This window comes from Peromyscus eremicus, chromosome 1, assembly GCF_949786415.1.
Source record: "Peromyscus eremicus chromosome 1, PerEre_H2_v1, whole genome shotgun sequence".
NCBI classification, from domain to species: domain Eukaryota; kingdom Metazoa; phylum Chordata; class Mammalia; order Rodentia; family Cricetidae; genus Peromyscus; species Peromyscus eremicus.
The window spans coordinates 91,836,045-91,860,778 of NC_081416.1; the positions used below are offsets into that span (position 1 = coordinate 91,836,045).

At 41.9% G+C, this 24,734-nt stretch overlaps 1 protein-coding gene across 1 annotated transcript in view; it reads right to left on the reverse strand.

Annotated features, from left to right (window-relative positions):
- Znf143 (zinc finger protein 143) overlaps nucleotides 1–24,734 on the reverse strand; it is a 38,698-nt gene that overhangs the window by 9,626 nt on the left and 4,338 nt on the right. Inside the window, 12 exon segments of the mRNA XM_059268910.1 lie at nucleotides 519–746; nucleotides 4,461–4,640; nucleotides 5,444–5,569; nucleotides 6,977–7,052; nucleotides 11,334–11,453; nucleotides 12,690–12,764; nucleotides 14,804–14,821; nucleotides 14,823–15,001; nucleotides 20,113–20,193; nucleotides 21,097–21,180; nucleotides 22,153–22,245; nucleotides 22,568–22,682. Of these exon segments, the coding sequence (XP_059124893.1) occupies nucleotides 519–746; nucleotides 4,461–4,640; nucleotides 5,444–5,569; nucleotides 6,977–7,052; nucleotides 11,334–11,453; nucleotides 12,690–12,764; nucleotides 14,804–14,821; nucleotides 14,823–15,001; nucleotides 20,113–20,193; nucleotides 21,097–21,180; nucleotides 22,153–22,245; nucleotides 22,568–22,682 (1,375 nt within the window).

Consider the following 24,734-nt stretch of genomic DNA (forward strand, 5'->3'; position numbering starts at 1 on the left):
CTGGGATTGAAGGTATACACCACCACTGCCCGGCCTCATCAACAACTTTTTCAACTTAAATGTGTCTGAACATTTCACTCAGGTATTGAAAATGAGAAAAGAAGTCTCTGCTCTTCCCAGGCAGAACTGCCATATTGGCCAGGCTTCCTCCAAAGTCTCCAACTTGCCCTCCTCTCACCAAGCACTTTGTCTTTCTCATTTGCCAAACCCTCCATCTATCTGCAAGTCCCCTTGCCTTAGATCTGTTCCCTTCCCTTCCCCCAGGCCTCGCTTCTTTGCCTCCTCAATCTTTCCAAGAACATGTCTTCAGGAAGCTTTCTCTGCCCTCACAGAAGGTACTAAGTTCTCCCTCTTCCACAACTGGGAGCACCTGTGTCCTTCTGCAGCACTTACCACAGTTGTAAATCACGTTTGTGTGATTCCACAAATGAAACAAAAGGATCTGAGAAAATGGCATGGGCCATATGCTCGTAACTGATTCTCAAACTCAAAACAGATGCAACTGTCAAAGCTCTCACCTGGGGGAGGCTCGAAGAAGGCTTCCTGCTCCTCCTCAATGGGCTCTGTGTCATTGTGAGCTGTCCGTTTGTGCATAGCTAGTGTGGAGATCTGTTTGTATGTCTTCCCACAGTGGTTACAGTTGTATGGTTTAGAGTGAGTATGAACGACATGGTGTTTATACAAACTGGAATATTCTGTAAACCTTTTGTCACAACCAGGAACTGTACAGACATATGGCTTTTCTCCTAAGTAAAGAAGACACATACACAGGTCATTTTTACATAGGTACACATCATTACTCCACAATGGAGAGTGGGACTTCTAAAAATAAACAGCCAAGTCATCCATCACTATAACTCATTACTAGAGTGCTTGTTTAGCATGCATGATGCCGAGTTCAATTCCTCACACAGGGAGGTGTGTGTGTGGGGTGTCCCTTTTCATCTTGAAATGAAACAGCACACAAGAGAAAATTTCCTATCGTTCTGACTTGGCTCAAAAAGAGCCTGAGTGGCTGGAGAGATAGTTCATTGGTTAAGAGTGCTTGCTTCTCTTGCAGAGGACCAGAGTTCAGTTCTCAGCACCCACAGCAGGTGGCTTATAACCAACATAATTCCACCTCCAGGGCACCCAATACCACCTTCTGGTCTACATGGGCACTGTATTCCTGTGCATACCCCCCTCTCCCATACACATAATTAAAACATAAAATCTTTGTGGGGTATGTGGCACACAATCATAATCCCTGTTGAGGCAGAGGCAGGTGGATCTCTGTGAGTTCAAGGCCAGCCTGGTCTACATAACAAGTTCCAAGCCAGTGTGAGTTACAGTGTGATTAAATACATGTACCACCAGGCCTGACTCCATCTCTTATTGAACCTGGAACTCACTGATTTGACAAGATTGGCTGACCTCCTGACCTTCCCAGAGATAAAATAACAGGGGCATTTTGCCATACTCAGCTTTTCTGTGGGTGCAGGAGATCTGAACTCAGATCCTCATGCTTGTATTGCAAGTGTCTAAAAGTGAGGCATTTCTGCAGCCTGTTACAGTATCTGTCTCTGTAGTATTTGACTGATGCTTTCAGTTTTGGGCTAGGTGTCAGGAAGGATTACAAACTAATCCTTAACTCTACTTATACATTAAGAAAACATGGGCTGGAGAGATGGCTCAGAGGTTAAGAGCACTGGCTGCTCTTCCAGAGGTTCTGAGTTCAATTCCCAGCAACCACATGGTGGCTCACAACCATCTGTAATGAGATCTGATGCCCTCTTCTGGCGGGTAGGCATACATGCAAGCAGAACACTGTATACATAGTAAATAAATAAATAGAAAGAAAGAGAGAGAAAGAAAACATTATGTGTACCTTTGTGTCTGTGTGTGTGTGTGTGTGTGTGTGTGTGTGTGTGTGTGTGTGTGCACATAGGTGCCAAAAGAGGCATCAGCTCCCCTGGTGCTAGAGTTACAGACTGTCTAGCTGGAGATGGCTCAACCAAAACCCTAAAAGTTACAGGCAGCTGTAAGCCACCTGACATGATGTGTGCTGGGAACTAAACTCAGATCCTCTGCAGGAACAGTACTTGTTCTTAACTGCTGAGCCATCTCTTCAGCCCTTTATAAATTAAAAACAAACAAAAACAAAGGTTTTTTTTATGTAAGACAGGGTTCTTCTACGTAGCATTGGCTGTCTGAGAACTCAGTATGTACACCAGGTTGGCCTCTAGTTCAGAGAGTCACCTGCCTCTGCCTCCTGAGTGCTAGTAAGGGCATGTACCACCATGCCCAGCTATTTATTTAATTTTATGTGTATAGGTGTTTTTGATATATATTTTATATATATATATCATGATATATATGATATATATTTATTTCCGTGCACCAACTGTGTGCAGTGCCCAAGGAGACCAGAAGAGGGCATAATTTTCTCTGAAAGTGGAATTACAGATGGTTTTTAGCCCTCATGTGAGTTCCAGGAACCAAGTCTGGGTCCTCTGAAAGAGCAGCAGTGCTTTTAACCACTAAGTAATCTATCTCTCCAGCCTGTTTTTGTAAGCTTTTAAAAATTACATTCATTTAGAGTGTGTGTGTGTGTATAGATATGGGCAATGCATGTGTGTGCAGCATGTGGAGGTTAAAAGAACCTACAGGAGTCTGTTCTCTTCTATCATGTGGGTCCTGGGAACTGAACTCAGGTTGTCAGGGTTGGCAGCAAGCGACCTTATCCACAGTGCCATCTCCCCAGCCTTTGTAGGTTTGTTCACTGTAGTAGTACGGGTGAAGCAATTGTGAGACTATTTTAGATGTAATTAAAGACTTAACACTGAGCTAGGTGTCCTGCCATAGGCTGTAATTCCAGCACTATGGAGGCTAAGGAAAAAGAAACAATTGTTCCAGGGTAGTGAGATGTACAGAAACTTTGAGGTTAGCCTGGGCTATACAGCAAGACTAGAACGAGAGAGAAAGGTGGGTGGGGGAGAGGTGTGTGGAGGAAGAGAGGAGAAGAGACAAGATTGACTGTGTAAATGTTTTGATGCTGTCGGGGTGGGGGGAGAAGTGTGTGGAGAGGGAGGAGGAGGAGACATAAGACTGAGTGACTATGTAAATGTTTGGATGTCAGAAGCCAAGTTTCCCCTATGGAAGGAATATACATACAGAATGGAGGAAGAATACAAAGAGCCCTGTGGAAGACCTGGAATTAGAACCCCAGTTCAGTGTTGGGGTCAGTCTGGATGATAAATCATGTATACTTGTATACTCATTCATGTCCTGGGTCATTTTTATTTCCATCTTCTTGTGTAACAACCTTTTCTTACAGTTCTATACAGTAAAACTATTCACAAATTATAACATTTCATATCATCAGACATACAGTAATTGAAAATGGACTCTTGTTTACTCTCTAGATGCTATTCTCAAAGTAGGCAAGAAAAGGTTCTTTTTTTTTTTTTTTTTAAAGTTCTTATTTTGGCTGGTCATGGTGGCTTATGCTTTTAGTCTCAGTACTCGGGAGGCAAAGGCAGGTGGATCTCTCAGAGTTCCAGGCCAGCCTGGTCTACAGAGTGAGTTCCAGGACAGCCAGGGCTATGAGGAGAGATCTTGCCAATAAATAAGTAAGTAAGTAAGTAAGTTAGTAAATGCTCTCATTTCAATGAAGAGTCTTGGACTCGGTGAAGGGAAAGACTTGGCAGATGATTCCTAAACAGGAAAATGGCTGCCAATTACCACTTGCAGCAGAAACCAACACTAGGTGGCACCAAACAGTCAAAAAGGGAACCGACTTGACTGTAAGCTTTTTGGGGGTGGGGAGATGGGGGTATCTTTGTTGTTGTTGTTTTGTTTGTTTTTTGAGACAGGGTTTTTCTCTGTGTAGTTTTGGTGCCTGTCCTGGATCTCGCTCTGTAGACCAGGCTGGCCTTGAACTCACAGAGATTCACCTGGCTTTGCCTCCAGAGTGCTGAGATTAAAGGTGTGCCCAGCCCGTGTCTTTGTTTTTAAGTGTCCACGTACTTAGGCTGGCCTCACACTTAATATACAGCCGAAGATGACATTGAACTTCTGATCCTGCTCTCTCCATGCGTCAAGGGCTGGGATTACAGGTGTGCACCAGCATCCGCCTTCGCAGCTTTGGAGCTCCTACTGTTGGCTGCACTGATTCCCCTGATCAGTTGTACATAAACGCACTGCCGTTTACATTCTGAATCTTTCCCTCCCTGTCTGCTGCTTTCTTCCTTTATCTGTGGAGTGCCGGATCAAAACCAGAACCTGACACGTACGTGCAAGCGCTCATGTCTGCCTCTGGCTCTGCCTGCCCAGTGCTGGGATAAAAGGTGTGCACCCCACGTGTGTTGTCTCTTTAAAGAAATCTTGAAGCTGCTTAACCTCTTCTCGTCATGTGAACTGGGAGGAAGAGACTAGTTGGAAACCTTGGAAGGCAGGGCCAAGACATCAGCAGTCATTACCTGTGTGTATCCTCACATGGTTTTTATAATTGGTTGCGCTGGCAAATGCCCTCCCACATCCTGGTTCTGTGCAGTAGTAAGGTCTTTCTCCTGTGTGTGTCCTAATGTGCACTTTTCTGATATTTGATGTTGTAAAGGACCGACCACAGCCTTCAATAGGACACTTAAAGGGCCTTTCTCCTGAAGATACAAAAGGGAGTAAGTTAAACGGCGCAAAACATAAAATACACAGAGACTGGAAATGTCTCATCACTTGGCTCCACCCAGGGTCTCACCCAGTCTGCAGCCTGCTTGCCCTGAACTTCCCTTCTAAGCACTGGTGCTCTGGAGAAGGCATCTTCCACTCCAAACTTGGGTTGACATAAGAAAACTGAATGGCATTCAACAGTACCTATATGTGTACATATGTCATTTATTGGAAACATTTTTTTTTCTTTTTTGGTTTTTCCAGATAAGGTTTCTCTGTGTAGCCCTGGCTGTCCTGGAACTAGCTCTGTAGACCAGACTGCTCCATAACTCACGAGATCTGCCTGACTCTGCCTCCAAGTGCTGGGACTACCATGTATTTCCTTTAGCAGCAAGAGAGGAATCCTGTACCTTAGGGTCTGTTCTCCATTTGGCTACCTATGAAATGAGTAATCCTAGGAAAATACACTGTTGCTCAGGCAGTTTCTGCAGACCCAGAGGGTTGGTGATCGAGGGCTACTGTTGTATTGCTGGGGTTTCACCTCAGAAAGAAGTACACAGACAGCAAACTGACGAAATTTTAGGAGTTTAAGATAAGGCCTGACAATGATTCTTTACAATTTTTTCAGAGACTCCATCCCCACCCCGCAGATTAAGAATTCCTGGTTTAGCCTGATAGTACCAGTTTGTAACCCCAGAACTGGAGAAGCTGGTGCGAAGCATCAACTCCAACACTAGCCTGTGCTATAACCAAAAACAGAATTCCTGGTCTAGTTTGATATTGATTGTACTGGTACCTGTATGGGTTCTGATGTGCTTCTGTAGATCTCCTGAAGTTTTGAAAGATTTTGTACAATTATCTTCTGAACATCGATATGGCTTTTCTCCAGTATGAGTTCTGAAATGACTTTTTAATCCATAACCTTTAAGAAAAATTTTAAAGAAATTTAGTGCCAGGTGGTGGTGGCACACATCCTTAATCCCAGCACTCGAAAGGGAAAGACAGGCAGATCTTTGTGAGTTTGAGGCCAGCCTGGTCTACAGATTGAGTTCCAGAACAGCCAGGGTTACACAAAGAGACCTGTCTTAAAAAACAAAAAAGAAAAGAAAAAGAAATTTAGCAATACAGTACTCCTCTAAACAAGTATTTGAAGAGTAACTTATGGGAATATACAGCAAATAACCAGGATAAAATAAAATAAAAATAAAAATTTTAATAGCATGACTATTAAAAATATATGAGGCAAGTTAGTTGTGGTGGCTCAAGCCTGTAATCGCAATATATGGGAAGCTGAAATAGGAGGACCATCATCGATTTGAGGCCAGCCTGGGATACAGTGTGAGACAATGCCTCAAAAACAAACAAACTAAACAGAAAAACCAAATGTTAAAAAGGGTGGGGCTTGAGAGCTGGCTCAGTGATTCAGGGCACTTGTTACTCATGTAATGAGGATCTGGGTTGGATTCCCAGCACCCCCATGACACATGGCTTAATTCTCTATGGCTCTCTAGGGCTGTATTAGTTATATTTTAAGTCAGCATTTGGGGTGGGGGGCAGCCTTGGCTTGTAACCTTGGCTGGCCTGGGACACATTACACACATCAGTCTGGCTTCAAACTAATAGAAAACTGTCTGCCTCTGCCTCCCCAGTGCTGAGATTAAAATTGTGCATTGCCATACCTAGCTTTTAACGCACGGCTTTTAGTTTTCCTGATAGAAGAAAGTAGAGGATGGAATGAGGAGCAGCAAATATGTAGGCAGAGCTAGATCTTTGAGAAAAATGATAACACAGAGGGAGGTCCAGAGCAAGCAGTACAAGAGGCAATTAAAAAAAAGACTGAAGGGGTTGGATAGATGGCTTAGCAGTTCAGAGTGCATACTGCTGTAGCAGAGGACATAGGTGTGGGTTCCCAGCACCCACATCACGTGGCTCACAACTACAGTTCCAGGGGATCCAATCACCTCTTTTGGCTTATAGGGGAATCTGCACATACATGGTGCACATAAATTCATGCAGGCACATGTATATACAAATATAAAAAAAGTATGACTCAAAAACTGATCATGCCGGGCGGTAGTGGCGCACGCCTTTAATCCCAGCACTCGGGAGGCAGAGCCAGGCGGATCTCTGTGAGTTCGAGGCCAGCCTGGGATACCAAGTGAGTTCCAGGAGAGGCACAAAGCTACACAGAGAAACCCTGTCTCGGAAAACCAAAAAACAACTGATCATGTGTTTCTGTGGTCTCAGAAAACAGAAAGGGGTCCTGCCTCTGGTTTGCCCTGGGCAATCCCCAACTGAACTAAGAAGCAAAAAAAATTTATGTTTTTACCTGTCGCAAATGCTTTCCCACAGCCTGAATGCTCACACTGATAAGGCCGGTCTCCTGTGTGTGAACGTTCATGGACCTGTTATTAAAACACAAGCATGATTCTGTTTCCTTTCCGTGTTCTGTGACAAAGATATTCTCAAGTTAAATCTATTTTTTCCTCTACTAGTAAATGACTTGGTTTTATGCTTCTTTCCTCCCCTTCTTTTTCTTTTCACAGTACTAGGGATTGAACCCAGGGCCTCAGATATGAGATGCCATAGCTATCACTGAGCTATATCACTAGTCCTATTGTGTTGTAGAATATTATTTTAAGGTGTGTTACTTATGTTTATATTATATTTGTTTAACTCTGTGAAGCTGTGTTACTGTGCCTGTCTAAAACACCCTGATGGTTTAATAAAGAACTGAATGGCCAATAGCAAGGCAGGAGAAAGAATAGGCGGGGCTGGCAGGCATAGAGAATATATAGGAGAAATCTGAGAGGAAAGAGAAGTAGCCAGAGAAGGAGCAAGAGAGGAGAGGAGGACGCAAGGGGCCAGCCCCCCAGGTATATAACCAGCAAAGGAGTAAGAAAGAAAGGTATAAGAAATAGAGAAAGGAGCTGGGCGGTGGTGGCACATGCCTTTGATCCCAGCACTCGGGAGGCAGAGCCAGGTGGATCTCTGTGAGTTCAAGGCCAGCCTGGTCTACAGAGTGAGATCCAGGACAGACACCAAAACTACACAGAGAAACCCTGTCTTGAAAAACAAAAACAAAAACGAAAGAAATAAAAGGAGCCAGGCAGTGGTGGTGCACTCCTTTAATCCCAGTACTTGGGAGGCAGAGGCAGGGGGATCAGTTTGAGGCCAGCCTGGTCTACATATTGAGTTCCACAACAGCCAGAACTGTTACACAGAGAAACTCTGTCTCGAAAAACCAACAAAACAAGAAATAGAGGGGCTGGAGAGATGGCTCAGAGGTTAAGAGCACTGGCTGCTATTCCAGAGGACCAAGGTTCAATTCCCAGTGCCCACATGCCAGCTCACAACTGTCTGTAACTCCAGTTCCAGGAGATCTGACATCCACACACCAATTTATTTTATTTATTTATAAAATAAAATTAAATTATTAAAAAAAAAGAAAAGAAAAAGAGAAAGGTAAAAGACCAGAGGCAAAAGACAGGTTAATTTAAAGTTAAGAAAAGCTGGCTAGAAACAAGCCAAGCTAAGACCGAGCATTTATAATTAAGAATAAGTCTGTGTGTGTGATTTATTTGGGAGGTGGGTGGTGGGCCCCCTAAAAGAGCAAAAACAAACAACAACACTATTGTATACTTTAAAAAAAAAAAAGCTTTTCCACAAAAACTATAGCCCAGTAATTCTCAATATAGACCCAAATGTTACATAGCAACAAGGACTCATTTAAACTAAGAAACAGGATCATTTGAGTGCTTTTAGAGTGGTCACAGGAACTACTATGACACATGTGCATTATGAGAATGAGAAAGATAGCAACAGGTTTCTCAAAGTGAACTGTGGCATGCAACCTGTGCTAGAAAGCCATGCATCTCAAATCTGAAGCAAGGCTATCCTACTAGAGGAATGGCCTTGGGTACCTGTTTTTCTCTCTGTCTCTCTCCCTACCTACTTACCTATCTATCTGAGCTGCAGTCTCATGTATTCCACGATGGCCTCAAACTCTCTCTGTAGGCAAGGATGACCTTGTGCTCTTGATCCTCCTGAGTACTGGGACAGGTATGTACCACCACACCCAGTTTATGGGGTGCTAGAGATAGATCTTATTCATGTTAGTCAAACACTGTTCTGTTTTGGAATATTTGTTTAACTATGCAAAGATGTGTTGTATTTCTTAATGTTGCAGAACATTTAACTATGCAAAGAGTATTGCATTTGTTTATGTTTCAGAGTATTTGTTTAACTATGTAAAGTTATGTTGCAGAATATTTGTTTAACTATGTAAAGTTGTATTGCATTTGTTTAATTATGTAAAGATGTGTTGCTGTATTACCTTCCCTGCCTAAGGCATCTGATTGGTCTAATAAAAAGCTAAATGGCCAATAGTGAGGGAGGTGGTATAGGTGGAACTGTTTAATTATGTAAAGATGTGTTGCTATTTTACCTTGTCTGCCTAAGGCATCTGATTGGTCTAATTAAAAGCTAAATGGCCAATAATGAGGGAAGAGGTATAGGTGGAACTTCCAGATAGGGAGAGTAAATAGGAGGAGGAATTGAGGCTCGAGGAAGAAAGAAAAGGGGACCACAGGGAGATGCCAGGTGCCATCCAGCCAGATACAGAGGAAGCAGGAAAGTAGGACATACAGAGTAAAAGAAAGGTAAACAGTCTCAAGGCAAAACATAGATGAATAGATGCAGGCTAAATTAAGCTAAAAGAGCTAGTGGGACAAGCCTAAGCTAAGGTCAAGCATTCATAATTAATCAGTCTCTGTGTCTTAATTTGGGAGTTGGTTGGAGGCCCAAAGAAAATTCCAGCTACATTCTACTAACTGAGCTACATCTCCAACTCTGCACCTGCCTTTCTAAGCCTCAATGCCCTCTCTGTAAAGTGAGGTAAAATAGCAGCCACTGTTGAAGGCTGCTACGAAGTATGAGTACTTATGCCAATGCCCAACATTCACTGAACCTTTAATTGGTTCATTCTTTTTAGTAATTTATATGAACAGTATTAACTTATTTAATTTTCACAACCTCTCTGTAAGAAAGTGTTATGTTACAGACAGTCTCATCCATCCCAGCCTAGCTTTGCAGTGAGGGTGACTTTAATCTTCTGAAGCTTCTGACTCTACCCCTTGAGCATTGATTAAGGGTATGTGTCACCATGACCAGTTTATGTGGGGCTGGAGAATGAATCCAGGACCGGGCAAGTACTCTACTGAGTGAGTGACATTCCCAGCCTGAGATAACCAGTTTTTTGTTGTTGTTTTTTTTTTTTTTCTGAGACAGGGTTCTGGCTGTTCTCGAACTCAATTTGTAGACCAGGCCGGCCTTGAATTCAGAGAAATCTGCCTGGGATTAAAATCTGAGTGCTGGGATTAAAGGTGTGTGTCACCACTGCCTGGCAAACAGTTTTATAGATAAGGGAAAATGAGGTACCAAGAGGTCACCTAACATGCCAAAGTCATACATCGATAAGTATGAGAGATATGCTCTAAGGCCACTGTTCCAAATATACTTCCTTACAGAAGGTAAGTTACTCATTAAATCTGAGCTATTTGTTAAAAGTCATGGCACATTCTATTGTGTTTTGTTGCAATTAAAATAAAAATATTGAGGCTAGGTATAGTAGTATACACCTTAAAAATAGTCCTCCACCGAATTAATATTGCTGGGTGTGGTGGCATACTCCTACAACCCCAGAAATTAGAGGGTAGAGAAGGAAGGATAGAAATCAGAAGTCAACTTAGGCTACACAGTGAGATGCTGTCTCAAAAAAAACCAAGGGCTGGAGACATAGGACTAGGACAATGGTAGAACACTGGCCTAGCAAATTTAAGACCCTTGATACTTTTTTGTTTTGTTTTAGAGGCAAGGTTTCTCTGTGTAACAGCCCTAGCTGTCCTGGAACTCGCTTTGTAGACCTGGCTGGCCTTGAACTCACAGAGATCCATCTGCCTCTGCTTCTTGAGTGCTAGGATTAAAGGTGTGTGCCCCCATGACCTAGCTAAGACCCTGCATTTGTAAGAAAAATAAATAAGCGAAGAGAATGCTTGGCTCAAATATTTGAAAAATGGGATAGTCTTTTCCTTCTACAATGCTGAGGATTGAACCCACGGCCTGTACATAACAGACACCTGCTCTATCACTGAGCCACGTCACTAATCACAGGTTAAACACTAACTTCTGCTAGATTGTAGTGACTCACTTCTACTCTAGTGATAAAACACAACTCTCATAAAATTATGTAAGTTTGCTTTAATCCCAGGACTCTGGAGGCAGAGGCAGGTGGATCTCTGTGAGTTCCAAGCTAGCCTGATCTACAGAGTGAGTTCCAGGATAGTCAGGGCTACACAGAGAAAACCCTATCTCAAAAAAGAAAAAGGAAAAAGAAAGAAAGAAAGAAAACTATGTAAGTTCCATAACTGAAATGTACTAATTGTATTGAATTTAATATAGATATCTGCCAGTGAATATGCTGGAATTAGGGATACAGAGATAAATCATCCCAGCTCTTAGAGAACAGATAGTTATTGAGCCTGTCCAGACTCTTGTGTTTCTTAGTGTGAGTGTGTGTCAGTATCTTTTGAATGGGAGTGAACAGGAATGTCTGAGTCTGACCATGCTAGCAGTCAGTGCCTGTCATAGTATGTTTGTGACTAGCTACTTCTCTCTTAGATACATACCTTAAGATGATGAGCTGTTGTATACAGTTTGCCACATCCATCGTATTTACACCGAAATGCCTTCTCTCCACTCTGCTGAGATTTAGGAGTTACTCTTGTAGCATGTCCTTGTAAGACAATCTAGAAAAAAAATATGACTTAAGGTGCTTATAGAGAAATACAAGCCAGGCGGTGTTGGCGCACGCCTTCAATCCCAGCGCTGGGGGCAGAGGCAGGCAGATCACTGTGAGTTTGAGGCCAGCCTGGTCTACAGAGCAAGATCCAGGAAAGGCACAAAGCTACAAAGAAAAATTCTGTCGGGGGGGGGGGGGGGGGAATACAAGAGATGAAATTCACCAGGGAGACAAGGATATAGGAGGTGTGAGATGGAAAAGAGGTAACGCCACGTGGAAGAATGTAGATGAATATAAATGGGTTCATTTAAGTTACAAGAGCTAGTTGAGAACAAGCCTAAGCTAAGGACAAGCTTTCATAATTAATAGTAAGTCTCCATGTCATTATTTGTGAGATGGCAGCCCAAAGAAAAATCTAACTACAAAAAGAGGAAACCATATTATGAGCTACAACTCAGAACATCATTTTGCTAAGAGTCCAGCACTTCAAATTATGAAAGTTCTTTCTGTTCTAAGGCTGAATGAAGTCAGTGCTCTGGAATAGTCAAAAGGGACACTGAAAGAGTGCACATTTTGAGCTCACAGATCCATTTTCACCTAGAAAACCAGGATGCATGTCAGTGTTGTGGCACATGCCTGAAATCCCAGGGTTAGGGACGCTGAGGGCGGAGGATCATGAGATTAAGGCTGAGTTTTACAGTGAGAATCTACCTAAAAATATCCAAAGTAAACAAAATTTCCACTGCACCTGGTTATTTCCTGACATACTCAAGGAATCCATCTCAGCAGCTATACTTTTTTCTTTTGTCTTTTGTCTAAAGGAAATGGAACCTCAAGGCAATGTCAAATGTATTTCTTTCTATTTCAAAAGCAGTGATAAAGAGGGTGTCCGGTCATTTCAATCTCCCATAAGAGATAAAATCCATGGGATCCTAGTCTACACTTAGATTCAGTAGTGGGTCATTTTTTCCCTAGTATTGCTAACAAAGCAAAACAAACCCCAGAAATTCTAAAACCATAAAAATTGCAAATGGCTACCAGAGGAACCAAGTTCCGAACACATCAGGCAATTCATAGTCACCTTAACTCCAACTTCAAGGAAATCACATGCCTCTGACCTATAGGGGCACCAGTACTCATAGGTACCTGAACATACAGACATCCAGGTGTGTGAGTGCACACACACACAATTTAAAATAATAATAATTTTTTTTTTCAAATAACATGACTCAGCTTTACATACCTGCATTTTTTTCTCTTGATCATTCTCTCCAATCAATCCTGTACTTGTTACACTTTCACTCCCATCAATGGAAACCTAAAAGAATAAAAGAAAGCTTTAAAAGGTTTCATTTAGACAAGTATTGTACAAAGCAGCTCTAGCCCCAGGTTATATTTTGATAATGGTTTAGGCTGGGTAACATGCAGATTTATTATCAGCTATCACTGTACATTCTTAAAAATCTCCCAGCCAGGCAGTGGTGGCACACATCTTTAATTCCATCACTCAGGAGGCAGAAGTAGGTGAATCTCTGAGTTCGAGGCTAGCCTGCTCTAAAGACAATCAGGACCACACAGAGAAACCCTGTCTCAAAAAACCAAAAACCAAACAATAAAAAAACCCTTCCCAAATTAAAAAGTAACTAACTATTATTTACCTGTTATCATGGTGCTGGGGACTGAACCCAAGGCTCCATGTACCTTGCACTCTACCACTGAACCATACCATTAGCTCCCCCAAATTGGGGTATGGAGGTGAGATACAGCCTCATGTGGTCCAGTCTGGTCTTGAACTCATTATATAGTTAAGGATGAACCTGAATTCCTGATCTTTCCGCCTCTACATCCCTGATGCTGGGATTATAGCCATATCTCCATACTCTCTCTCCCTACACCCAAACTTTTAAATTATATGTAATGTACACTTTTAGTACAGGCAAAAACTTCAAGAATCCTCCCTACTTCTTCTCTCTCTCTCTCTCTAATTTTTTTTTTAAATTTAATTTAATTTTTTCTGAAGATTTATTTATTATGTATACAGTGTCCTGTTTGCATGTTTGCCTGTATGCCAGAAGAGGGCATCAGATCTTACTATAAATAGTTGTTAACCACCATGTGGTTGCTGGGAATTGAACTCAGGACCTCTGGAAGAGCAACCAGCACTCTTAACCTCTGAGCCATCTCTGCAGCCCTAATCTCTAATTTTACTTCTGATTTCTACTCTATTATATCCTTTATGGAACTCACCCTTGACTTCCTACTGTAAATTATCAACTATTTATTTTTTAAGTTTACTTCAATTAGTTATTCTTCTCTAATTATTTCTTTTTTTAATATTTAAATTTTATTTTATGGGTATGTTGCCTTTATGTCAGTATACCAACCCAAATGCAGTGCCTGGTGCTTGTGGAGGTCATAAGAGGACCTGGAACTGGAGTTTTGGATCGGGCTCTAAGAGTCAAACCTGAGTCCCATGCAAGAGCAACAAGTGTTCTTTCTTTTTTTATTTTGTTGTTGTTGGTTTTTGAGAAAAAGTTTCTCTGTGTAGCCCTAGCTGTCCTGGAATCCACGCTGTAGACCAGGCTGGCCTCGAATTCACCTGTCTCTACCTCCCAAATGCTGGGATTAAAGCTGTGCACGACCATCACCCAGCACAAGTGTTCTTAACTGAGCCATCTCTCTATCTCTAGCCCTCTTTATGCATTTCTTTAATTGTTGTTGAGACAAGATCTTACTATAAAGCCCAAGTTTGTCTTTAAACCTGTGATCATCTATAAGCATGCACTACACTCCTGGCATTCATGTATTTGAAAAGAAACGCTGAATTCTTTAGTACCAACTCATATTTTTTATTTTAAATTGCTAGCTGCTACTTTTACTTCTTTTTTTTATAATTTATTTATTTTTATTTTATGTGAATTGGTGTCTTGCATACTGGTATGTCTGTGTGAGGGTGTCAGATCTTGGAGTTACAGTTGTGAACTGCCATGTGGGTGCTGGGAATTGAACTTGGGTCCTCTGGAAGAGCAATCAGGTCCCTTAACCGCTGAGCCATCTCCCTAGCCCCTGTTTCTTCTTTTTGGTGGTGTTTTTTTTGTTTGCTTTGTCTTTGAGACAGGGTCTCATGTATCCCAGGCTGGTCCTTCACCTTTTAGGTAGTTAAGGATGACAATGAACTCCTGACCCTCCTGCGTAGATCTACCTCCAAAGTGCTGGAACTGTGGGTGTATGCCACCACATTTGGTTTATGCAGTGCTAGTGCTGACTCTAGGGTTTCGTCATGTCACGACAAATACCGTAACGACTCAACTACACCCCTGGTCCAGAGATGGTATTCAAGGTTGCAAAGTACCATACCTTTGCTGCATACTGTTCCCAAAGCACTAATGGTATCTGGATCAATTGTAGCATCCCCAGTGTGCAGCCCCGCCACTGTCCCATCAGCCTGAATTGCCAAGATGGTATCAGACTGTGGGACTTGCACTGCATGGTGGATGTACGCTGTTGTGCCATCTTCCAATTGAACTGCCTGAAGTGAGCTCTGGTCATAACTATCTGGGAGAATGGAAAAGAAAGGCATTACACTGAAGGCCAACACTAGGCCACCAATCTTCTCAGCTTTCCCTTACGGCTCATCTCCATTCCTGTGTCGGTCACTAATTCACAGAAATGCTTTCTACCATGGACGACAGTGGCCAACACTGGGCTGAGATGCGGGTAGGTGATTTTTACTGTACCTCCTGTCCTCTATTCTGATCTCCCCAGACTTACTCTTCCTCCTACTGCAGACTGACTGTCTACAGGAGTCCCTCTTCCCCACCCATCTCCGTTTCCTGCGGAATTCTGCCGCTTGGTGCAGATCCAGGGTCTCATAGCTCTTTCATTCTTTTTTTTTTTTCTTTTTTCTTTTTTGGTTTTTTGGAGACAGGGTTTCTCTGTGTAGCTTTGTGCCTCTCCTGGAACTCACTTGGTAGCCCAGGCTGGCCTCGAATTCACAGAGATCCGCCTGCCTCTGCCTCCCGAGTGCTGGGATTAAAGGCGTGCGCCACCACCGCCCCGGCGAGCTCTTTCATTCTTATTTCGTTTTTTTGTTTTTGTTTTTTTTTTTTTTGAGACAGGGTTTCTCTGTGTAGCCCTGACTGTCCTGGAGCTTAGAAGACCAGGCTGTCCCTTGAACTCATAGAGATCACCAACCTCTGCCTCGAGTGCTGGGATTAAAGTCATGTGCCATCATGCCTGGCTTCATTCCTATTTCTTTAGATTTACTCTTTCTCCTACCTGCTGGAGCCCTACCTGTACTCCCCAGGGACTCCGTCTCATGGTGCAGGCCCTAGTCCCCCTCGCTCTTTTCCATGGCCTATATCAGCCTTTCCCCCAATCTATTTCCATTCCTTTGTGGCATTGGTCCACCCTTAGAAAGCACTCTCTACCAGGGACCCCATAGCTACAACAGTTACTTAGGACCCAGAGAGGGCAATAGCTACCAAAGAACGGAATACCCACCCAACAAAGACAAGAACATATATATATATATATACACACACACACCAAAACCCCCTCAAATATCGTAACTCCGGATGCCTAGATCCAGCACAAAAAAACAAACATGAACAGCCAAGACAATATACCTCCTCCAGAAGCCAGCAACACCTATGGCAACAGACCCTGAAAAATGCAATTTAGCTGAAGCACAAAACAAAGACTTCAAGATAACAATTATGAATATATTCAAGGACCTTAAAGAGGATATGAATAAATGCCTTAATGGAGACTGTGAAAACACAAACAGTTGATTGAACTAATGAAAATTAGTTCAAGACCTGAAAATACAAACAGAATTTTTTTTCCCTCGAGACAGGGTTTCTCTGTGTAGTTTTGGTGCCTGTCCTGGAACTCACTCTGTAGCCCAGGCTGCCTTGAACTCATGGAGATCCACCTGCCTCTGCCTCCCAAGTGCTGGGATTAAAGGTGTGTGCCACCACTGACCAGCACTATGATTTTATTAAAAATAAATTGTTTGGCTGGGTGGTGGTAGCACACACCTTTAATCCCAGCACTGGGCAGGCAGAGGCAGGTGGATCTTTGAGTTAGAGGCCAGCCTGGTCTACAGAGTGATTTCTAGGATAGCTAGGGATACACAGAGAAACCCTGTCTCAAGAGGGGGAAAAAAAAATCATAGAATAAATTTCCCCAATCTAAAGAAGGAGGCACCTATAAAGGTATAAGAAGCATACTGAATACCAAGTAAGACTAGAAAAGAGATTCCCTGTGACACATAATAAAACACTAAGCATACAGAAGAAAGGATATTAAAAGCTGCAAGGGGAAGCAGACAAAGTCAAATATCAAGGCAGTCCCATTAGAATAACACTCGACTTTATGGAGACTCTGGAAGTCAAAGGACCTGGGCAGATGTTCTACAGACTGTGAAACCACAGGTACCCAGACTACTATAACCAGCAACACTATTAATCACAATTGGGGGAAAAAATCTACAATAAAATCAAAACAAAGCAATAGCCATCTACCAACCCAGCTTTACAGAAGGCACTAGAAAGGTCAGCCTGAAAAAGTTAACCACAACAAAGAAAACACAGGAATAAATAACCCCATACCAGCAAATGAAAAGAAAGAGTGGGGGAAGCTCACACCATAACAAAACAACAGGAATCAATAAACACTGCCCATTGCTAATTTTTAGTATTTATAGTCTCATAAGTTCCTCAATAAAAAGGCATAATTAACAGACTAGATTAGAAAACAGGAACAAGTCGGGCGGTGTTGGTACATGCCTTTAATCCCAGCACTTGGGAGGCAGAGCCGGGCAGATCTCTATGAGTTGGAGGCCAGTCTGGTCTACAGAGCAAGATCCAGGACAGGCACCAAAACTACACAGAGATACCCTCTCAAAAAAAAAAAAAAAAAAAAAAAAAAGATCAAGAAGAAGGGGGAAAAAAAAACAAGCTGGGCTTAGTGGCATAGAAGGCAGAAGCAGGCAGATCTGTTATTTGAGGCCAGCCTGGTTGGTCAATAGAGCAAGTTTTCCTGGACAGCCAGAGCTATACAGAGAAACCCTGGGTCAAAAAATCAAAACCGCTGGGCGGTGGTGGCGCACGCCTTTAATCCCAGCACTCGGGAGGCAGAGCCAGGCGGATCTCTGTGAGTTCGAGGCCAGCCTGGGCTACCAAGTGAGTTCCAGGAAAGGCGCAAAGCTACACAGAGAAACCCTGTCTCGAAAAAAACCAAAAAAAAAAAAAAAAAAAAAAAAAAAAAAAAAAAAAATCAAAACCAAAACAAACAAACAAACCAGAACCTGTCTTTCTGCTACATCCAGGAAACCCACTTCACCATCAAAGACAGACATTGCCTCAGGGTCAAAGGATGGACATTGCAAGCAAATAGACCAAGAAGCAAGCATAGCCACCATTATAATAACAAAATAGACTCCAAACAAAAACTAACCAGGAAAGATAGGTGAGGATAATACATACTCATTAAAGGAAAAATCCACCAAGAGTATATTGCAGTTCTAAACATTTATGTACCAAACACAAAGGTACCCAAGTTCATAAAAGAAACACTACTACAGCTAAAATCACATATTAACCCTCACACAGAGAAATGCTGGTGTTAAATAATGTCATAAGTCAAAGAGACCTAACAGAACACTTAAGAGTATATTTTCTTCTCAGCAGCCATGGAACTTTCTCCAAAACTGATCACATACTTGGACAGAAAACATAAGAAAATTGCAACAATACCCTGCATCCTATCTGACAATCATGGATCAAAGCTGAATATCAACAGCAGAAAGTATACAGATTCATGGAAGCTGAACAACTCACTATTGAATGAAAAATGGGTCAAATCAAGAAGAAAATGAAAACTTTTTAGAATTGAATGAGAATGAAAACACAACATATCCAAACTTATGGGACACAATGAAGGTGGGTCTAAAGAAGCAAGTTCACAGCACTAAGTGCCTACATAAAAAAACTCAAGTGCTCTCATATTTTTCTCCATCAGAAAGAAATATGGTTTACAAAAGGGCAATGGAGCAAAGCTGAAGTGAAAGATTCTTAAAATCAAGGGACAAGTTTGTGACACACACACAGACACAAAATCATTCTTTTATATTTAAAGGTGTGGGAACCCACAGAGACCCCAGCTCCTGGCTTCTTTTCCTCTTGACTCAAGGTCAGAGAGCCCGAGCTTGTCCATCCGTCTGTCTATGCCCCCTTCCCCAAAAGCTGCATAATAGTATGTTTTGGCCTAATTACAGGATGATTTGCCATAAGGCTGGGCACCAGATATCTTCATACTAAGGAGGTGTTTACACTTGATTGTACTTTGTACCTTGAACCGTGATGTCCTTGAAAGGGTTCTGCCCCTCATGCTTTGGGTATATAAAGGCTGTAAGTAATGAACTCAGTGTCTGTGGTATTGACCCAGAACCCTCCCAAAGCTATCCTGTGTCTCTGTCTTTTTCTTCATCTACGTTTATATTTCATAGCTATCATCTTCCAATTCCACACTCCCCACTTCAGAATCGTTCACCAGGTCCAGCGGACTCAAAAAAAGGAAAAGAGAAATGGACTTTTTTTTTTGAGTAGTTACTATGAGCATTGCACTACACAATTTATTTACTTTTTGTTTTGCCTGTAGCCTAGACTGTCCTGGTACCCACTATGGTAGAAAGGCTATCTTTAAAGTTGCAGTGATCTTCTTGTTGCTGCTTTCCAAATGCTAGAATTACAGACATAGGCCCCCATATCTAGTATTGGCTATATGTCTTCTATTTAATCTGTACACAAATACTGTGAGGCAGAATTTACCACCTCTACTGTATAGATAGGAACCTGAGGTCTAGGACATTAAAGTTACTTGCCTTAGGAACATTAAAAAACAAACAAAACAAGCCGGGCGGTGGTGGCGCACGCCTTTAATCCCAGCACTCGGGAGGCAGAGCCAGGCAGATCTCTGTGAGTTCCAGGCCAGCCTGAGCTACAGAGAGAGATCCAGGTAAGGCGCAAAGCTACACAGAGAAACCCTGTTTCGAAAAGCCAAAAAAAAAAAAAAAAAAAAAAAAAACCCCAGCTGGGCGGTGATGGTGCACGCCTTTAATCCAGAGCCAGGCGGATCTCTGTGAGTTCAAGGCCAGCCTGATCTACAAAATGAGATCCAGGAAAGGTGCAAAGCTACACAGAGAAATCCTGTCTCGAAAAAAAACAAAAACAAACAACCAAACAAACAACCAAAGTGAGATCCTGGACAGGCACTAAAACTACACAGAAACCCTGTCTTGAAAGAACCAAAACAAACAAACAAATAAGCAAACAGATCCTCAATATTTAATGTAACATTTAACCTAAAAAAATAACACATTCATTTTGAGTACAAATGGAGAAACCATAATTTGGACTCATGTCAGTTCTTGGTATTCAAACACCTGGCTCCATGTCTGTGTTGTTTATTGTGATAAACTGTCCCTGAACAGCTCAAACTGCCACTAAGTTTTTCCTTAAATAGTGTCCCAACCTGCTGCTGTGTACTTCAAGGACTAAACAGCTGTTTCCATGACAGCACTCCAGCAGCCAAAGGCAGTTCTTCTTTTCCTCACACTCCCACTTTTCCCTATGTTATTCATAGTCACAGAACTATTGTACCTTTTGAAGTATGGTGAATAAATGCAGTGGTTCCATCTTCTAGCTGCACCGCTTGCCCATCCTCCAGCCGCAAACTGTCCCCTGCTCAAGAGCAATGCTTACATTTAGATCCCCCACTTTCAGCATGTTCCAGCTAACTCACACAGCAGCAACAGAGTCAGATTAACACGTATACCTGCTTCAGGAGTCACTGGACATTTTTTTAAAATAATTTATTTAAATTTATTTTATATACATTGGTGTGAAGGTGTCAGATCCCCTGGCACTGGAGTTACAGACAGTTGTGAGCTGCCATGTGGGTGCTGGGAATTGAACCCAGGTCCTCTGGGAGAGCAGTCAGTGCTCTTAACTGCTGAGCCATCTCTCCAGCCCTGTCACTGGACATTTAAATCATCTCAGTGAAGTTGCTCTGAGAAACTATTACAAAGAAAAGGGAATTTCGAGACTTGTCTTTTTTTTTGTTTTTTTGAGACATGGTTTCTCTGTGTAGTTTTGTGCCTTTCCTGGCTGGCCTCAAAATCACAAAGATCCGCCTGCCTCTGCCTCCCGAGTGCTGGGATTAAAAGGATGAGGAGAATTGAAAGAAAAAAAAAAGAGCTCCAACATAGCTACATTTCCTTAGGATTTCTGTCTACTCATCTCTGTGCTCAGTCCAGCAATGTCTTTTCCAAGGAGTCTTGGTTAAGTTTGATCCTCTGCCTGGTATCTATTGACCCATCTTCAGAGAAAGACTAGAAATCAGACCAAATTTAGGTAGTAAGAACAAGCCGGAGGCAGCAACTTACGAGGTCTGAGAATCAGAGGAGTTTCTTGTGTACTGTCCTGTTTTGTTTTGTTTTTTAAAGAAATGATCTCATTGTATAACCCTGGCTACCCTGCACTATATAGACCAAGATGGCCTCAAATTCAGAGACATTCCTGCTCTGAGTGCTGGGATTAAAAGCATGTGCTACCATGCCTGGCTGTTGTGTCTTAAATACTTACTACTTTTAGGTATGGGGACATGTTGAACATAGGCAGCAGAACCATCTTCCAACTGAATGACCTGGCCATCAATGAGTCTCCCATCTGGAACAAAATATTCAAGCCAATAAATTAGCAGCAAAAAAATCTAACACTTTATACAATTTCAAAATGATATCAACTATAAAAACATACACTACGTAAGCTCATGTTCATCTTGGTTCTTCCCTCAATGTTCTGAGGCAATTCAATATCACATCCAGTGACCCTACAGAAAGCAGAAAAGCCTCCCTCAGCCATCCTTCCTCCCTCCAATTTCCAATCAGACAAATTCAAGAGGAAGAGTGGCTCGTCACAGTAAGCTGCACGCATTGAACCTCTGTATCTCTCAGAACCACTTCGTACCAATGCTCTGAGCATGGGGAAGCTGACCAGACATGTCAGTGTTTGTGAATTCAGTCGACATTCTCATCCCTGGGAGCTGTGTATACCTTTGTCCACATACACATGGCAGTTTTCCATACAAAAAAGGAGTTTTTAAAACTGGGCTATTTCCTGAAGCAAACTAAACCTCAATTCAGAGACAATGTCATTTTTTTTTTTTTTGGTTTTTCGAGACAGGGTTTCTCTGTGTAGCTTTGCGCCTTTCCTGGGACTCACTTGGTAGCCCAGGCTGGCCTCGAACTCAGAGATCCGCCTGGCTCTGCCTCCCGAGTGCTGGGATTAAAGGCGTGCGCCATCACCGCCCGGCTCATTTTTTTTTTTTTTTTTTTGAGACAACGTCATTTTAAGAAAACCAAATATTTTCTGTACATGTTTTGTAAACACACTGAATCACAACCTTGAATAAAAAAGTAACAAATGTCTTATTCCTCTTTTCCTTCCCTTTTAGTACCACAGAATATCTTTCAGCTATCACAGAGTAGCCCAAAATTACCAAAGCGAAACTTAATTAAATTGCAACCACTTTAAGTATCATATGCCACACAGCACCTTTAGGAGATTAGAATGGAGGTCTAGTTGGTAAGGGTTCTGAGTCACTGATGTTAACCAAGTGGCCACACGTGATGCACATACCTTTAGAATTATGCTGTATATAAGCAGTGGAGCCATCTGCAAGTGTTACGGCTTGTAAACTTACACCTTCCATATTTTCTAAATTGTCACCATCTATGATAAAGCAAAATTATTTTTCAGACAGCTACATATTTGCATGCTAATGACATTAAATTCTTTTCTATAAAATGAAAACTAGGCAAAAAACAAATTGTTTAACTCTTAAAGAGACTCAAATAGAATTTTTTTTTTTTTAGAATTTACAAAAAAAATTATGTAGGCAAATTGAAAATGTCAGAGAGTACGAGGGGTCTGGATATCATCAAGATACAATGGATACATGTATGAGATTCTTTTAAAAAGTAAAAAAAAAAAAAAAAAGTTCTTTAATTGCAATTTCAATACTCCCATGATCCTTTCCAGCACAATCGCTTACCTGCCACGGTCACTGCCTCTGTCAGGCATAGGGTAACATGTTGAGCCTCCATTCCTCCTCCAGGAAATTCGGTCATTCCCTGAGAATCCCGATTTATTTGTGCTAACAACATTTTCTACCTTGAAGAAAAACATGAGCACTTGAGAACAAGGAGAGACGCACATGAACTAGAAGCTGAGACGGTTCGCAGGGAAAGCACTTACTTTCAAGTTTGGTAATGTGAGTTTCATCCCCAGAATTCCCTTAAGAGGAAAGAAAGAACTAGCTTCTACAAGTCATCCACACATGCACACCAGTGAGCACACTAAACACACAAATGTAAAATCTTGGTCGGGCATGGTGACACATATCTTTAATCCCAGCACTCAGGAGGCAGAGGCAGCCCGGTCTACATAATGAATTCTAGAACAGTCAGAGCTACACAGTGAAACTCTATCTCAAAAAAACAAAACAAGCAAAAAAAAAAAAAATTATTTTTAAAAAAGCTGCAAATAACATTTGTGAATCACAAAAAAATTTTTAAAGATGTGAATGGTGCTTAATGGAAGATGAAATTTCACTTAATATGTAGGGTAGGGTTATTAAAACTAACAAACATCTCTTAAAACTCCAGCAAGACATACTAATGACACAGCTGAAGGGCACATCTACACATAGCAGTTTGGCAAATAGGCCCAGGTTTGCTTTCTGTAATACTGAGAAACTTACTGGTAGGGTGTCTAGCTGCACGCCTTTAACACCAGCACTCCAGAGGTAGGATCTTTGTGAATCTGAGGCTAGTCTGATCTATACAGTTCTAGGCCACCCAGGACTACACAGTGAAACCCTGTCTCAAAAAAATAATATAAACCACACCACCTCAAAATTATAGTGTCAGATTGCACTTCATCCCTCCCGTTCTTTACATTTATTAGTCTCTCCTCCTTAGGTAGCTCAGGGGCCTTATATGAATGACTCAATTACCCCAGTTTCTTAAGCATCAGCATCTATCCATTTATCTATGAAAAAATATTAATAAAGCAAGCAAAATATCACATCTATCCCAGCTATTACTCTCTCCTGTCACAACTCTGTTTTCAAGCTGTTGCTAATAATACTTCCCGAGGATTGAGGGTGTGATTCACTGTTCAAGACATACACAGACACACACAGACACTTAATGATTTCTTACTATCTGTTAGTGTGTCCTTTAATTTTTTTGTAAATCCTCTGTAGATACACTGAAACTCCAGTTATTCCTAGAATCTACCCAAAAGAAATAAAAAACTATCTACCAAAAGACTTACAAAATTTATTTAATGTGTCTTGTCTGCATGTGAGGGTGTTGGATCCCCCTGGAACTGAAGTTGCAGACAGTTGTGAGCTGTCATGTGGTTGCTGGGAATTGAACCTGCATTCTCTGGAAGAACAGCCAGTGCTCTTAACTGCTGAGCCATCGTTCCAGCCCTCATTTTATTTTTTTATTTATGGACAGGGCTGGAGAGACAGCTCAGTGGCTTAAGAGTTCTTCCAGAGGACCCAGGTTCAATTCCCAGCACCCACATGGCAGCTTACAACTGTCTGTAACTCCACTTCAAGGGGAACTGGCACACTTACAGTCATATACATGAAAGTAGAATACCAACACACACACACAAAAAAACTTTAAAATATTCTAGAGGTTGGGGATTTACTCAGTGTTAAAATGCTTGCCTAGCAAAGGCAAGGCCCTGGTCCTCAGCTCTGAAAAACAAAACAAAACAACAACCAAAAACATTTTAGCTTAGGTTCCCCTAAAGAAGAGGAAGAACTTGAGACCCTTACAAAGAAATCTTAGAATAGAATCCTTTCAGAATTGAACACCCCCACCTCCACATGACAATGTTTGCAGAATTAACCCCAATTGAACAGAAGCTCAGTTTCCCACCTACCTTTGTAATTCCATCCTTACATTCTCCTTAAGATCCTTACCATCAGCCGGGCGGGGGAGGCCCACGCCTTTAATCCCAGCACTTAGGAGGCAGAGCCAGGAGGATCTCTGTGAGTTTGAGGACAGCCTGGGCTACAGAGTGAGTTCCAGGAAAGGTGCAAAGCTACACAGAGAAACCCTGTCTTAAAAACACAAGCAAAAAGCCTTCCTTGTTGTATACGTTGCTACTATTATTTTGCCCCCCTTTTGGAGGTGCAA